The sequence below is a fragment of the Carettochelys insculpta genome, chromosome 1 (genome assembly GCF_033958435.1).
Source record: "Carettochelys insculpta isolate YL-2023 chromosome 1, ASM3395843v1, whole genome shotgun sequence".
Taxonomy (NCBI): domain Eukaryota; kingdom Metazoa; phylum Chordata; order Testudines; family Carettochelyidae; genus Carettochelys; species Carettochelys insculpta.
Genome location: NC_134137.1, coordinates 260,427,786 through 260,445,536, shown reverse-complemented (window position 1 = coordinate 260,445,536; position 17,751 = coordinate 260,427,786). Strand labels below are relative to the sequence as shown.

Genomic DNA, 17,751 nt, shown 5'->3' with positions numbered 1-17,751 from the left:
TCGTTATCAGTTATATCATTATCTGAGTTTACAGCAGCAGTTTTAAGACTACAAGAACCGTCGCACAGACAAAGAGCTGAACAATTCATGAGCGTTCTTGCTGCAAGGGAAGGGTTTTGAGCAGTGTGCACAGTGTGTAAGAGAGCCAGACTACCTGGGGATGAGAGGCTGCAAGGGTTCCACTTATCCCTTAAAAAACTGAACTGCTGCTGTAGGAATCATCAAGACATTTACCCACACTTGTGAGCGCTGATCCCTTAACACTGGTGTACCATGCTGCAGCAGAAAAAAACAGACATACTTACACAAGGTCAAGGTGTATCTTGTTTTGCACTATCCACAGCTATTGCTTCAAATCAAGCTCCCTCAGACAAAAGGGCACTCAGTCAAGGCTAAGTATCTGCCCAACTTGAAGCTTTAAACCAAAGATGATTTTCAGTTATCCAAGTGCAAAACAGGCAGTAAAGGCTCTTTGAAAAAACCCTCCTCTCTGACCCCACGTTCTGTTCACTCAAACGACTCGGTTGTTTTTAAAGGTAATTTTCCAAAATGCAAAGTCTCTTCTGAGCTAAGTCTGAGCAAGAGAAATTGCAGTACAACAGTAAATTTTTAAGAACATTACTATGTGAATCAAAATAGGGGCTTAGAACACAAACTCTAGTTTAAAATACCTGATTAAAGTGCAGATGGGGCTGGCAGGTCTCCAGAGAATGGAGCCTCAGGGTACTTTTACACTAACCGGGAGACCTACATGTTCAGAGTTGATCTTCCAGACTTAGATTTCCCGCATCTGGTAAAGACACATGAAATTGATCTCTCTGGGGTCTGCAGTCAACCCCCTATACTCCTGCTCTCGCGAGGAGCAAGGGGGGTCAAGAGGAGAAATGCTCCCATTGACCTCCCTCAATGAGGACAGACCTCACAGTCAACAGCAGATGATGATGATTCTAGCTAAGCAATTACTGTCACTAGAACTGTGTGTTTGCAGTTGACTGTTAGGTCTAGTACAGATCAAACCTGGGTAAAGTATATGTGAAAGTGCAGTATAGGAGCAAATAGACACAAGCCTGCTGGGCTAGACAGAGGGAAATGTATACGACATGTTCTGACCTGCTGGGTACATCCTCTTCTGTTCCTTTGTCTAGTACGCTACTCAGGTTATGCTCTGCCAGGGTCTCCTCAGGAACCTCTTCCAGTTCCTCCTCCTGCTGTAGCGACAGACGGTAATTCTCCAGCTCAATCCGCTCAGGCGTGCCACGCAGCCTCTTGGCAAGGCTTGGCTCCTCCAATCCATTGATGTTAGGGCCTAAAGAACAAGTCAGTAAACAAGCAATGAATCAGATGAGCTGAACTGGAATATTGGCAGTGAAATTCGGAGCAAGGAGCCGTGGGATAAGAAGGGTGCAAAGAGGAATACAGCAAGAGAGCACCCATTGCCAATTGGGATGTAAATATCCATTAAAACTGTTAACTGGTTAAATGATTACAATTATATTGTTTAACAAGATAACCACTGGGTGCAGAGCAGTTGGGACTGTGGTCCAGTGTTCCCTTTAATGTCTTCCATCCATGGATGGAATAAATGTAGTCTTGTGTACCAAGATGTGTGGGTGTGCACCACCAGTAGAGAAACATGCTTCCCAAGGTGGATGGATGTGGGCGTTCTGTTAATCACTTGGGCAGCACCTGAATCTCTCTGGGCAGCCACACAAGCACTCAGCTTACAGAGAACACTTCTGTGGTCCAGACACCTTTGTGGGGCAAGGGTCCTGCTTGCCAGGCCCAGCGGAGGCTGCTCCAGGCCAATCCACTGAAGCCAGGGCCCTGTGGGCAGAGGACTGCTCCAGACTGGCCCGCTCTGGGCAGGGGCCCGCTCCAGGCTAGCCTGGGGCAGATGGTCATCCAGTGGGGTTTGGACAGGTCCAGTTAACCAAATACCTGGTAAGCATTCTGGTAAACCTAATGCGTACCAGGTAATTGTTCAACCAGTTAACCTTTTATATCCCTTGATGTCATACCCATATTAGCTCCCACTGGTGGAACTGGAGAGGAAGCAATACTCCTAAGTGCATCCTGGATAGTGCTTTTGGCCAAAGGATGCTAACAAAAGGTTCACATGTCCTGGATGAGCAGAAACAAGAACAATCTAGCTGTAAAGGCCAGAGCTGTGTCAGGCCAGGCAAAGGGACCCTTAGTCAAGGAGGGACAGGGAAGCCATTACCACAGGGACTTAAGTGTACCCCATTATGTAAGGAGTGTCTCATATGTTGGAGACAAAGGGACACACCTGCCATAGATAGCTTCCTGGTGCAAGACCATCAAATTCAAGCCCCAGATGTGCCTTTCTCCGGACTTGACCTGATTTCCTGTTAGTATGTGATGTAACTGGGACTGTGGGAGAAACCTGGCTGAACAATTTGTGGGACCCTGGGAAGATGCTGGATAAGAAGTTCCCTGCTTCCCCCTAGCCCTAGCAAAGTGCAAGGATGGTGCATGAGGCAAAATAGTCCATTGTGAAAACAGATGAGCAGCTCCAAGGGCTATTAAAAAACCAGTCCTCTTTGGAAGAACCTACTCCTCCGAACCTCAACCAGATGGGTAAAAACAGGAAAACTGTGTGTTGAATGACAAGAGACTGAGAATCACAGTCCCAACAATTATAGGCCTAGTACTGGAGTACTGCTTCTGATGCCATTAGGAACCCTAGCACCAATGTCATCAAGTGTTTATCTCATTAAGGACCAATGCAATGCATCAGAGGGACTGAGAAAAACCCCAAACATAGTGCTACAGGTTAAACACACCTGCAGCTCACCACCAAACACCTATTGTTCCCCACAGTAACAAACAGACTCTGTTGCTTGGATTCTTTGTGGGACTGAATTCCAGAAGTGCTCAGAGCTTCAGCTGAAGCCAGTGGGACCTGTAGATGCTTGGCATCTCTGAAAATCAGATGTGCATGGATTTAGTGCCCACTAAAGTCAGAGACTGCTTCATCAGACAGACTTGCAGGCAGGTGATATATAAAAACCATCACCAATTCATCTGTCAGTGCATTGTTTCCCTGACCTGCACTCACGGTACAGTTCTGCCAATGAACCTCAATTTGGACCAAAAACATCCTTTGTTGTAACACCCTTTGGGGTTCTGAGGCTGCTTTTGCAATGTGGACAAATGTTCATAAGAAACTAAATTGGGCCCACCATGTTCCCCACAGGATCCAGACCACACAGGCTTTCACGTGCAAAAGGTCAGAGCATAAACCTGCATTTCCAAGGATATCTTGTTTTCTACAATTTGCTGCTGCAACAACAGTCTTATGCTGTGTCAGTATTTTTAAAAGATTAATAAAACAGAAAAGCCTCCTCAGCTTGGATTCACGCCTCATTTCACTCTCTCTGGGATGCCTAGTTGGTGATACCACCTTGTCCAGAACTATTTTTGAAATCAATTACATTCCCCACCTCTGAATTCACAACACCAGGGGATCTGACCTGGAATGCTGACCTGCCAATCCTGTCCTGCATGAAAGCAAAATGGATTATGGGTAATGGAAGCGTACCAAGGTGTGAGTGAGCAAATAAAGGGTATGTTAAATGCTCAAAAAGGGAGTGCTTATCTTCTGTATCAGACCTGTTCATGGATAGCAATGTATTCCAATGAGGCCCAGTTTTCCCAACACACACAGCTGTCACATGCTATTTCTGGCTTGCCCTCTTATTCTGGCCGACTCTGGATATTCAGCAGTGTAGCCATGAAGTTCATAGACTGAAACATGTATGAAAAGCAAAAGGGCGAGAAGGCCTTCTCTAGGGGATTTTCTTTAGCCCTTACATTTTGGTAGCTGTCTTAGAAGAAAGCCAAAAAGCAGCAGCAGATCATTTCTAGGTTAGGAGTAACAGACAGTGGAAAGGATGACTTTCCTTGGGGGCAGGGAGGGGCATGAGGGGGAAGTGGAAACAATTTTAATAAGAACCATAATTGTAGAGGGGAAAGCCAAACTGACATTTACACATAGTAGTGAAACCCATAAGCAACCTCTCCAACATGGGCTCAGGGTAAGAGTGAGCCTTGTCTTTCCCACCCCATAACTGCAAGAGGGTTGCTATCAGAAGAATTAAACCAATCCTGCAGCGATCCATGGGGCTAGATTGGGTGATTCACTGGCACCGTCCCCAGAACAACAAAAGCTTTTTAAGTGTAAGACAAAGAGGTGTGGCAATGGCAGGATAGTTTACATGCCTGGCAGATGTTGTGTGCGATGAAGTTTCAGGAAAGAAGGAGAACATTCCCAGACACACTTCAGACGTAAGGCTGATTTTATTGTTTTAAGCTATGTAATACAGCAGCAGCATTGGCCAGATTCCTCCAACTTATTTCTCTCAAAAAAGCACACAGTTTGATATTGGAGAATATGACCTAATAAACTCTGTTTATTGCCAGCCTCCACAATGGACTTCAGTTCCAGATGGGCATACTTTGCGCACAGAGATTTGTTTACTGAGCTTCTACAAGGCACCATCAGGCGTCATTGTTTGGGTGTAAGACACTGTCAAGCTCATCACCAAACAAAAATGGAACAGATGTTAACTGATTCCACACTGCGTGTTTGCCTCATTATGTAGTTAACCAGACGGGCAACGGTCACAGCTCTCAGAGTGTTGCCACTTACACAGCTTGGCTGACATGGGCTGCTTCCAATAGCTTAAGTTGAGCCACAATGAGGAAAGGTGGATCTACTTATATCAACTGGACTCACAAGGGGCTGCATTACTGAGCAAAGTAGAGAGAAAAAACATTTACATCTGCCTTGCACGCTTGTTTCTCAGTTACGCCCGCTCTCTGACAGAGGGCCGCGCCCATATGGCTTCTGATGACGTCAAACTGCTATTCAACACATCTGCTCACAAACCTAAATATCACTCTCTATAGTACTACCAACAGCCAGTACTTGCAGAGAACACTGGTCAACCTCATCTGTCATTCTACCTTGGGTCTTAAAAAAATAAAGGGACAAGCACGCCTACACGATGTACCGGACGCGCCACAAAGACTTGAAGCTGCTTACAAACAAAGAATCGGGGCTAACATGACTGCATATGTCATCAGTCAAAGGCAGGGCTGTCCACCACCATGGGCCCAGAGCTGGCTCCTCAGCCCTGGAAGGGATAGGGCCTTTGGCAGAAGGGGCAGGGTCAAGGGCAGTCAGTCCTTAGTGCTGTCAGACCAGGGTGTGCCCCTCCCACCAGCCCTCATAGCCTGCAGAGCAGTGTCTAGCAGTCACTCAAAGGGGCCCCAGCTCTGGCTGCCACTGCTGCTACTGTGGCAGAGGCAGCAGCTGGAAACACCATGCTCCTTTGAATCATCGAGACCTGGGGCAATTGCCCCCTTTCCCCACCCTCCCACCTGAAGGCCAGTTAGTCAAAGATTAGGAGTCACCCGAGGGGAAAAAAGCAGAAACAAAGAATCAACTCAAAAATTCACCAACATCTGAAATAGGAAAACATTTCAGGACCTAACTCAATGGTTCTGCATTTTGGAATGAACTGCCCACAGATCACCCCAAGGGAACTGTTTTTCCCGACAGGACAACCTGCTTAGCTTTAGTGTGAAAGTTGCCAGAGGCCTCTATTTATCGCAGTCCTGACACAACCTGCTTCTTAGAAAGGAACGTAAGGCCAGAAATAATGTCCCTGTGCTGAAATGTCCCTGGCTCTGCTTCCCTGCATGATAAATTTCCTCTGTCCTAATTTTAGAAACAATGGTTGCTACCAGAGCTTGAGAAGCTTCTCTGAAAGCTTTTCTCTCCTGAGAGACAACTCAGACTCCCTCATTTTCTACCTCATCCCTCCTCTACCTAGTAACAACCAAGCCACATCAATGATTTAGTCCCATATGGATGATAAGGCATCTCCCAGGTAACCCCTCAGATAGTACCCTGCTGAGGGATGAAGATACAAGTGATAGCGTGAGCATTGGGAGGCCACAAATATTCTTTCCAAAGAGGAACAACTCTTTTCCTGACTACAACTTTTCCACATTACACCAATCCAGTATGAGAATGGGGCCTTCTTTGTCTTGAATCATGCAATGTCCTCATTTTCCCTCTCACCCTACACCTGTCTTGTCTGTTTGGACAGTATGCTTTTGAGACACATACTGGCTCTCATAGTACCTGTGCAGTGCTTGGCACAATGGGGTGCCTAATCACAGTTAGGGCCTTTAGGAGTTACTGCAACACAAATAAGGGAGCCTACTGTGATGCGTATACCCTAAGGGGGAAACACAGTTGCTTCCCTGTGTACTGAAACTGCTGTTTTTCAAGGTGCCTGTGGGGAGAAGTGTCCCACTGAGGTTCAAGTGTGCCCAGTGCACGAAAGCCAGAGAACTTTGCTTAGATGTTCCGGAGAGATGGAAATTACACCCTTCTAGCCCACTTCCCATCCTATGATTATATAATAATCGTGTCACTCAAACTCCCCTTAGCACCTTCACACCAAAGGTATTGACTCCAAGGCAGAGGGGACACAGGGCAGGTTGCAGGATACACATCTGAACCCACACCCTAGAGAAACACATTTACAGAACAGGTTTTTTTCCCGTTTCTTCTTTTGAGTCTTTGCGGGTATATGTTCCACTCAGGTGACTCACAAGCAGTAGATGAAGCAGGTGGGACTCAAAGTCCACCTGAAGCAGGACTGCAGAACTGCCTTCCCAATATCTGCAGTTGTAATAGCATAAAGTTTGGTAAAAGTATGTGTTGAACACTGGCCAAAGTCTAATTCTTCTTTTCTAATCTTTCGTTATCATCCATGTCTCACATCCATACAACATACAGCTCAATACACGTTTTCAAGATGCTCAGCTTTGTTCTTAACCTAATTGCTTTGCTTTTCCAGATCTTATCCATTGCCTTCAAACTTGCTCTTGCTTTCACCATTCTAGTTGCTATTTCCTTCTTACAGTCTAGATCATACATTATGTTGCTCCCCAAATATGCGAACTTCTCTACGTTTTCTAGTTCAATACCACCAACACTGATCTTCCTTCCTATTTCCTTATCTCCAAATACCATTGTTTTTGTTTTACCAATGTTCATAATCAGTCTGTACCACTTCCCTTCTTCATTTAACACCTGCGCCATTTTTGCTAGCTTCTTTTCATCTTCCTCAATGATAACTATATCATCCATGAACCTCAAGTTGTTAATTTTTTTCCCCATGCACACATACCCGTTCTACTTCTTCCTTGATCTTGTCCATTACTCTCTCCAGATGTGCGATGAAGATACTTGGCGATATTGGATCTCTTTGTCTCATACCTCTACTCGTTTTAAACAAACTTCCCAATTCCCCACATGTTCTCACCGCTGCCTCCGCATTGTCATTGATATCCTTCAACAACCTTATCAGTCTACTATCCACTCCATATGACTTCAACACCGCCCAGGTCACTTTCTGATCTATACTGTCAAATGCCTTCTGAAAAATCAATGAAGCAAGTGTATACGTTCTTGTTCTTTCGTCAAGCTTTTGCTGCTACCAGTCTTAGTGCCAATATCTGCTGTATGGTACTGCTATCTTTTCTCAACCCCGCTTGCTCGTCTGCTGTATGTTCTTCTATCTGTGATCTTAATCTCTCAGTCAGTATCATCATCAGCACCTTGCCTAGATGACTCATTAGGGCAATTGTTCTGTAGTTCTTGCACTCCAACATACTTCCTTTCTTGGGTATTGTCACTAGCACACATCAGCTGTGTCTACACGTGCACGCTACTTCGAAGTAGCGGCACTAACTTCGAAATAGCGCCCGTCGCGGCTACACGCGTCGGGCGCTATTTTGAAGTTAACTTCAACGTTAGGCGGTGAGACGTCGAAGTCGCTAACCTCATGAGGGGATCGGAATAGCGCCCTACTTCGATGTTCAATGTCGAAGTAGGGACCGTGTAGACGATCCGCGTCCCGCAACGTCGAAATTGCCGGGTCCTCCATGGCGGCCATCAGCTGGGGGGTTGAGAGATGCTCTCTCTCCAGCCCCTGCGGCGCTCTATGGTCACCGTGTGCAGCAGCCCTTAGCCCAGGGCTTCTGGCTGCCGCTGCGGCAGCTGGGGATCCATGCTGCAGGCACAGGGTCTGCAACCAGTTGTCGGCTCTGTGTATCTTGTGTTGTTTAGTGCAACTGTGTCTGGGAGGGGCCCTTTAAGGGAGCGGCTTGCTGTTGAGTCCGCCCTGTGACCCTGTCTGCAGCTGTGCCTGGCACCCTTATTTCGATGTGTGCTACTTTGGCGTGTAGACGTACCCTCGCAGCGCCTATTTCGATGTGGTGCTGCGCAACATCGAAGTTGAACATCGACGTTGCCAGCCCTGGAGGACGTGTAGACGTTATTCATCGAAATAGCCTATTTCGATGTTGGCTTCACATGTAGACGTAGCCATCTTGTCCATTCCTTAGGCGCCTTCCCTTCTTTCCATGCTATATTACATAGTCAGTATATTTCCTGAATCATGCTTTCTCCGCTGTATTTGATCATCTCTCCTGTGATCTTATTTCCAGGGCCCTTGTTGTTCTTCAGTCGTTTCACTGCTTTTTCTACTTCCTCCTTTGAAATATCAGTCTCGATCTTGATGCTCGGTGGAGATATCTCTTTCAGTTCTTCAATCAGTCTCTCTGAGACACTCAGGTCCAACTGTGCTTTGTATAGGTCAGTGCAATATTTCGTCCACCGCTGCACAATCTTCTGCCTGCTCATGAGCACTTCTTCGTTCTCATCTTTGATTGCCATCTGCTTCAGTTGCCATTTCCTATTAATATTTCTAATTGTCTTATACACCTCCCTGGTCTTACCTTTACCGTAATACCTCTTGATATCTTCACATTGCTCCTCTACCCATTTCTTCTTATCCTTTCTGGCTGCTTTTCCTACCTCATTGCATTTCACCCTATATTGCTGTTCTGCCATCTCAGAAACATCTTTTCTGATCTTCAACACTGTCTTCTCTTGAACCAACTCCAGTGCCTCCTGGGTAATCCACTTCTTATTGATGTCTTCTTCTTCTGGAACAGTCTGCTCAACTGCCTCTTCTATAGTGATGGCTATTCCTGAGACTCGCTTATCTAGGTCTTTCTCTGTGGCGATATTCTTAATCTTCTCTTTGAGCACTTCGTTTTGCGGAAATCTAAAGAGTCAATTCCAACGGGCCAAGTGGCAAGGGAGATTTGATGACCCTTGTTCCTCTCCCTCAGCTTCAGGTCCTCTGGGGCTGGTGGAAAATTTGATAACACAATGTTACCAGAAATGAGTCAAGTTGCATATAATTCAAAAGCCCTTTCTTCCATGAACATAATGGTATCAGACATGACGAACCTAGGACAATTATGTAGATATATACTCAAGAAAATGTTTACAAAACAATGGTTATTAAATATTATATTTAACTGAGGGCCACCCAGTGTACATAATAAATACATTAATTGTTGGCAATCCTAGGCACGTTAGCCTTGACATGTAGGACTGAAAACATTTATTCATCAAACTCATCAGTGTTACATCTGTGTAGTGCACCCCGGCCAGAGATTTGTCACATTGATCCTTATCTGCACCAGTCACCTGCCTCTGTACAGGACAAGTAGCTGGCCAAACATTTGGAGTGCTGAACATCTGCTCTTTGTACAGGTCTGGCATTAGCTGAAGGACTTACTGGGGGGTGCACAGTATTTCACACACAGAATGGTGTGATCCATCCATGTCTGTAGGGGAAGTAGTTCTGCATGCACTCCATCTTCCCATTGCTTGATAATCTGTCCTCTTGAGAGCAGCCATAAATGCACTGCCTATGCTATTGGGAATTTTGCTCTATTTGCTTCTTGGAAAACATCTATAAACCTAGCTCAGCAAGTGTCAAAATGCAGATCTTCAAGTGGTAAACTTGTCACCTGAACCCTTCCAGTGCATTTATGGCTTCATCAGTGATTGTATCAGGTACCCCAAGCACCTTTAGAGTGAGGAGACAATCTTCAAAGGTTGAATCAAATGCCTTCCAGTAAGATAATCTTTTTTTTCCCCTCAGCCAACTTTCCAGCAGTGTCATATCCTTGACAGGGCATAGAAACCTGGCCCTGAGGAGGCTTTTAATAGTCTGAGAAACAGGAACACTGCTCTGAAGAACAGACAGCAATTCTTTCCCCAGAAATGGCACAGAACCAGAATCTTACTCGGGAAGCATCTCACAGAAAGCACAAGAACATCTGTCTTGTGCAAACGTATGCAGTTTAGTGGCACCTCTCACTCTCTCTCTCTCTCTCAATTTCTCTCTGTGACATTGACAGCAGGCAAAATAATTTTAGTGTCATCCTCTTCAGGAAAGCTGTGAAAAAACTCCACTGAACAGCACGTTGCAGCAGCTTTATTACACATGACAGTAAAATTCTCTGAGCAATTCTTTGCATGCTGAAGCATTTTTTCTGAATGGTATGTGGTTAACTCATCCTTTGTGCAAATTGAGACAGTAGTTTCTTAACTGTGTTGAAAATTAATTGAAAATGCTAGGGGAGCCAATGATTTATTTTTCTCTTTTTTAGATTACTGGGCAGGTTCAAAACAATGGAGTCTCTTCTTTCTCATCACATTTTAGTTGATTTCTCTGTGTGCATGTCAAACTCAAGCTGGACTTTGTCATACATCTTTATCTTTTCTTTATATCCTACAATGAAGTGTCATGCCATCTCAGCAGGTACCAACATTTTCTGCTTTCCTGAGGGTTTATACCTCATCCACATCATCTATGCTTAGCTCAAATGCCTCTGATGGCAAAAGGTACTGGTCACATTGTCTGTTGGTGCTGGCTTAGGAAAACCAACCAAGATGTGCATTAGTTTGCTTTTCATCCAGCACACACGCTCTGTTCTGTAACACTTTAACTTCAGTCAAGGTATCACAGAGAACTCGTACTCTCCAAAAGTGTCTTGTGGCTCATCATCATGCTGAGACACGGACATAATCCAGAGGGAAACAAACAACGACTTAACTGTGGTTAACTCTGTAATAGTCTGTATCATCTTCACTGCAACTTTCTGTGCATCTCAGCACAGCATTAGGGGCTTGTTGATTGAAGCCCATTGATTGATGGAGCCCTGGATTACTCTTTGGGTTTTGAAGGCTTCATATCAGCTGCAAACAGAGTCTTCATATTACTGGCACTGAAACCATTGCTTTCTTCAGCTTTTGATAGTGCCATGTCTTCTGCTGCTTTCAAGGATATGCTCTGTGATTAATTTCCATGGATAGGACTGCTGAAACCTGTGGCCACATCCCACAGTTCATCTTCAGTTAAGTGCTTTAAAATCCTTTATGCTAAGCATTTGTTCTTCTTCAATCCCATTTGAAGCACCTATTTCTCTGTACTTAGCCTCTGCATCAGCCATCACCACCACAGCCTCTGCGAGGCAATTTGTGAACTCCCACTGGGTTGCAGTTTTCAACAGAAAAATCAGTTTTGGTTTCTGCTGCTTTTACTGGTTGATACAACACACCACATACATTTTGGTATTGCACCTCATCTGGTACGCACTGTTGTAGGTGTGGGAGGTTTTTGGGTCACAGAGCAAACCATCTTGCTCTTCTCACCTGTCCCAGCACTGAAACTGTGCTCATGCTGGAAGCCCTTGGGCTTCTGGCTTTACTACAGAAGAGGTGGATGTTCTTCTTAAAACACATGCCATGGAACTTAGCAGAAAACAAATCTCAGTATAAAAAGGAACTTAGCATAAAACAAGCTGGCATTTGTTCTGCATCTTCAACTTCATCCTTACCCACGTAAGGTGCCCCTCAAGTGCTGGGTTTAACTGGGTCCACCCCAATTATCTTCTCCAGAGACTCAGCTACTAATTGGCAACTCTGTGTCTCCCAATTGATGTGATCAAGACTAAAGTAAACAAACATTTTGAAATAAATTACTTTGGGACAGTAATTAATTATATTATGTAATTATGTGCATACCATGTGCAGATGGATTCCAGTAATTTCTCGCTGGATGCTGATGTCTTAACCCCTGGCTCATGACAACTTTTTGGCATAATAAACAAAGCTGATAATACTACTGAACAGCTTTTTTTGATCTCTCTCTTTTTTGAGGGGGAGGGAGGAGTGCAATCATGGCAAATTAGCTTGAAACATTCCTTACATTTATACCTGTAACACTTAAAAATAAACAATCCAGCATCACATTCTGGGCCTTAATTGATAGCATACTCCTACCAGTAAAGGGCCAAAATTCAACTTTTTAGTGCTGAATGTCTGATGTGCTAGTGTTGAAGCATAATTTAAAAAGCTGATTTTCAAACCTTTTCTTGCATATATACATTTATATACTTATCTGAATTTGTCACATTTGGTACCATTTTGATGGCTGGAGAAAGGTTGAATTGAGTCATTTGAAATCCCTCTCAGGAGACATTTTATCAAAAATTCCACCAGCTGGAGGACACAGAGCCAGAACTTGGAAGGGATGGCAGTAACTTCACTCCTCCACATGCCTGAGGATGGTACCATTGATGGTACAAATCAAATGACACCTCACTTAGCTGATCATTAACTTGCCTATGGAATTACATATGCCCTCAGACAAGAATGCATGCTAAACTTGACTGGATTCCACCAGCTAGAGACCAAACAAAAAAACAATTTCATTTGTTCAATAGGTAGTTCCCAGTAGAGAAACTTCTACTGTTCAGTAAGACTGCACTGATTCCAAGCTGCATTCTTCCTCCTCACCTAATCATGCAGTATCCACACCAAGAGATGTAGACTACGCTGTGCTGGATACCGAAGCTCAACATGGAGTTGTGTCAGAAAGTCTGTGAAAAAGGGACAAAGGGTTTGGAGGCTGAATGGATAGACTGAAAAGGTCCAAGAGCCAACACTGTCTTGGGCAAACCTACACAAGTATCGGTGTGGTGTGATCCAAATTCAGTGTTAGGAAAACTTGAGAAATTAGCAGGAAAAGAGGTAAAAGCATACAGTTCTATACCTAGTTCAAATAGAAAGCATTGGACTGCTCATGAAGAAAACTGCATTTCCTGTTGTCTTTTGTTGCAAACAGGCTGATCGCTGGAATACCCCGATCTCTGAAGATGGATCTTAAGATGCTGTCATTCAAGGACCACATTTTATTCTGGAAGAAAACTCTGCTGAGATAGTCAGCTGACTCTAAACACTGGGTAAGTGTTGGTGCAAAAGTGTCAATATCTTATCATCCCCCTGGAAAAGCTGGTTGGAACAAGCCCCTCCCTGCTAGTTCACAGAATACTTTGAAGAGGTATTCTCAATCAGAATGTGAGCTGCTGCGACTTTGATCTGAAATCGGACGGTCTGGCACGCATTGTCAATGGTGTGAATTTCCAGAACACTGATATGAATGGCAACCTCCTGGTCTGCCTGTAGACCCTAACTTTTAATGTCTGCAAACAAGCTCCCCTGCCTACCCAACATGAAGGCATCAATAGCTATACCATCTGCAGAGGTCCCTGGTGTGGAAGCTGGTGGTGCCGCTTCACATGCAAGTCTCTAACCACCTGCACCCTCTTCTTAAGTGACTTGCAGATGAGCACCATTCCTTAATGTGCCCTTCCCCAGGGCACAACAGACATCAAGCCTGGGGATCTTGAATAGAGATAGTTATCGTAGATGACAGACAATGATTAAAACCAAGTGAAGGCATCATCAAGCTAAAATTCTAACTAGAATAAACCAAACTAATTCTAAGGCATGACCGAAACTATTAACAGAATCAACCCCCACGCCCCACGAAACATTGTGACAGAGAAATGTTAGGTGAGATACCACGCTCAACGTGCCAACTCAAGCTGCAGGTGCTAAGAGAGAACTGATGGGAGTCAGGGCAGTGGCACAGTTATAAAGCCATTGGAGGGGCCAGAGGGGTAGAGCAGGAGTGCCACCCTGGCAAGTACCACTACTCTTCTACACTAGGGGTCAGCAACCTTTCTGAGGTGGAGTGCCGAAATGTGACCTTTTGACCTCTATTCATGGTCCGAGTGCCAGAGATACTTTTTAAAATTACTAACACTCCTACTCACAACGGCGTCATTAATAAATAAAGATGCAGAGCTTCACTGGTTAGGTGGCAGTTGGTAGCATTAGCTGGTCTTTTGTTAATTCACAGGTGGCAGAGCTTTGAGCAAGCTCCTGGCTGCGTGGGGGAGGTGGAGCAGGGTGGAGCTTCCTCCTCACGTGCTCATGAAAATCAGCTCATGTTCCATTCTTGGCACCCATGCCGGGGGTTGCTGACCCCTGTCTACACCATGAGGAGTGGAAGCTTTTCATGCTTCTTCCCACCCCAGCAGCCTTTATTAGTTTTGGGGTTGTAATGGGAAAGAGGCAGGGTCTGATAAAATCCCACTTGGCTCCTTTATTTATCTCAATGTCCTACTTTATACTTCATGAAATTTTTAAATGCTTACATCTTCAGTTGCTTTTTTCAACACACCTTTGCAGTTCAACAAGGCTTTTTACCCAAAACCATTTTAAAAACATTAACAAATTCGGACACGACACTTTTGGATGGAGGTAAGGCAGGGGAGCTGGACTGGTATTGTACAACACATTCAGAGTCAGCAAGGTTAAGTGCCAGCAAGTCAGTCTCACTATGCATTTGTGCCAATGCTAGAAACAGATGCCAGAATTCCTGACTCCCAGTTCCTTGCTTTACCCACTAGCCTTAGCCATCTGTGAAGACAAGAGCATTTCAAGGGGTTAAAGATGATACAGCATTTGATAGTGAACTGCAATGTGCTTGAGCATTCCAGGACCAATTCTGCCAGGTGCTTAAATACTCTCAACTCCCACCAATTTCAATGAGAGCCACGGGGAAGCAGCACTTTGACATCTTGCGCACATTTTGCTTCTTGTGTGGCATAAATTAAAAATGGAGTTCTTGCTACCTAGGCATGTACCGGAGGCTGCACATATTGAAACAGTAAATGGATTGAGACAAGAGTGATCCTTCCGGACAGCCCCAGCCAACAATCACTCCCTTAATCCTCCCAACCACATTTAAGATCTAGTGATCATAAAATATTCGGATGCCCTGGGGTTTACAGCCGCCTGTGCACCACACATGTACCATTTTAAATATGTTTATACACATTTAAATACATTTCTATAGCACACGTACCATTTTAAATTGGATATCCTAGACTTAATCGACTGGGGGATTCAAGATGGTGCTGCCCACTCCCACCTCTCTCCGCCCGTCCATGTTGCAGGTGAAGGAAAAAGAGTGAGGCTTTAAAGGGAATGTGTGGAGAGTTGAGCCCTATTTCCTCATAAATACCTTTAAGAGACCACCGGAAGGGGCTGAGTTGGGGTCTTGTCATCCCTTCCTTCACAGAGCTCAAGCTACCTTTTGGGATGCACAGCTTCAAAGCTTGCAACATTTGGATATGATCAGGTGATTTAAGAATTGCTCAGATAAAGGTACTCATGCATTAATGGGAATGAAAATATAGAATAGTCACTTTGTCCTCCTGACCCATCGTTCCAATTGCCTTTTTCCTTTGCTTTCTCTTCATTCCTCCAAATGGTCTCATGTTTACAGTATGGCTGATTTAACCTATAGGTACCCGAGGGAGCCAAAGAACTCTGCATTTCCTGGCTTGTGCATTTCTGTAATCTATGTACCTATTTTAGAATGCCTCTGTCTTCCTGTGCTCTGTTTGTTCAAGGACTCCTCTTAAAGGGCTACGAGCTACAACCACTAAATTTGTTATGCATCTTCCTCTTACCCTAACTTAAACCAAGGTCAGGGTTTGGCTGTGACTGGAAAGTGGGAAGTGCCTGAAATCTCAGTTTTCCAGAACATGGAAAGGGAGAGATACCAAGAGGTGAGATGACATACTACAGGCCACGGGTGGCCAATCTGTGGCTCTTTGATCAATGAAATGCAGCTTCTGTTTGGAGCCGCATGCCCAGACTGCTTACCGCTGCTCTGCACACATGCCCCAGCACCTGGAGGAAGAACTGTGTGCCAGCGGCAACTCTGGTGAGTCCCAGGCATAATGGGCATTGGGTTAGAGTAGGGGTGGGGCTAGGGATGCCTGACTCTGGGGAAGGGGAGGGGTATAGGGTTAGAGCAGTGGGATGGGGTGCCTAGCTCTGGAGGAGGGAGGGGGATTGAGTTAGAGTGGGGAGTTGGGGGCCCTGGTTCTGAAGGAGAGAGGGGGATTGAGTTAGAGTGGGGAGTTGGGGGCCCTGGTTCTGGAGGAGGGGAGAGGGATTGGGCTGGAGTGGGGGGCTGGGGATGCCTGGCAATCCCCCCAGCCAAGTTCATGCTGGGGAAGGGAAAGGCATTCCCTGCTTCCAACAAGGAGCGCAGCCTCAGCTTCTCCCTTACTTTACTTAAATACCCAAGCAACGCCAGATACATTGCTAGTGCTGCATAAACATAGGCTCTGTTACAAACAAAAGCTCTGAAAGCAAAGGGAACAATGACAAGGAGCACAAATTAATAGAAATGTTGAAAACTGACATATCAAGGGAATCTATCTAGAAGATTCAAAGTGAGCACAAGCCTGAGAGCTGGGCACAGCAGACACCAACTAAACTTTGTCAGTTAAACTTGCAATTCTCAGCACCTTCTACACCCCAGTTGTGAAGACGACAGTGGATTGTCCTGAAGCTTCTTAATCACAATTGGATGTTATTTTATTGTACATGTTTAACTCTGCCAGGAGTTATGGTGTTTGATGCAGGAATTACTGTGTGAAGTTCGACCAGCCTGTGACATGCAGGAGATCTGACTACATTATTACAATGACCTGAAAAAGATGTGAGAATAGAAGGCAATAGCACAGAAAAATCTAACACCAAGGAGTCAGAAAGGTGAGAGTGCTTCTCATCTAGCACCCAAAGTGCCAGTGGACTAAGGACACTATACCTCGCACTGGTGTACCACATTTCACTGATTCTCCAACTGTTGTGTGAGCAGCTCTTCCAGGCGGCTCAGTGAATAACATACGTGGAAATCAAGCAGCCTGGTGTAGAGAGGGGAGGCTGCATGAAAGGCTCTCTTATTAAGCGGTTCACAGCACGGAAGGCCACAGAACAAGCACTACTGACTAAAGTGTTACAGAAGGAACCTTCCTTGCCCCAACGGTACACAACCCAGGATGAACCTCAGGAAATCAGGCATGGTGAAACACACACTTATATCCTTCCCTGAGCTAATGCACTACAACAGTGGCTCTCAACCAGGGGTAAGTGTACCACTGGGGGTACACAGGGCTCTTCCACAGGGGACATTAACTCAGTGTTTCTTAATCTTTTTATGAATAAAAATTGGATTTATTTTATGATTATCTAACTTTTTTTTAGTTATTCTTTTTGCATGGTCATAAGTACGATGGCAAGTGTGTTGCCTATAGGCAACTTCTTCCAGCCAACCAGTAACATTTAAGTTGTTCAAGCAAATATGTTGGAAGGGTAGAAAAAAATTGTGTCTGAAAACTGTAGGCACTGTGTGTGTGTGTGTGTGTGTGTGTGTGTAATTTAAAAGGTGGCACTTTATTTAAAAGGTTGAGAAACCCTGCACTACAGAATCACCCTTTGCTCACTTCACCATCAAAGATTCCACCCCCTCCCTCTGCTTCCCCAGACCCCCCAGTGCAATTTGTATGGAAATAAACCTGTGGCAAGGGCATTACAGGAAGACATGCCCCAAATTCAATCACAGAATAAGC

The 17,751-nt window shown here is 44.9% G+C and overlaps 1 protein-coding gene across 16 annotated transcripts in view; it reads right to left on the bottom strand.

Annotated features, from left to right (window-relative positions):
• MICAL3 (microtubule associated monooxygenase, calponin and LIM domain containing 3) overlaps nucleotides 1-17,751 on the bottom strand; it is a 267,999-nt gene that overhangs the window by 74,235 nt on the left and 176,013 nt on the right. For all 16 annotated transcript variants that reach the window (XM_075005486.1, XM_075005543.1, XM_075005506.1 and 13 more), the window contains one exon: nucleotides 1,111-1,306. In XM_075005486.1, the coding sequence (XP_074861587.1) occupies nucleotides 1,111-1,306 (196 nt within the window). The remainder of the gene's footprint in view (nucleotides 1-1,110; nucleotides 1,307-17,751) is intronic.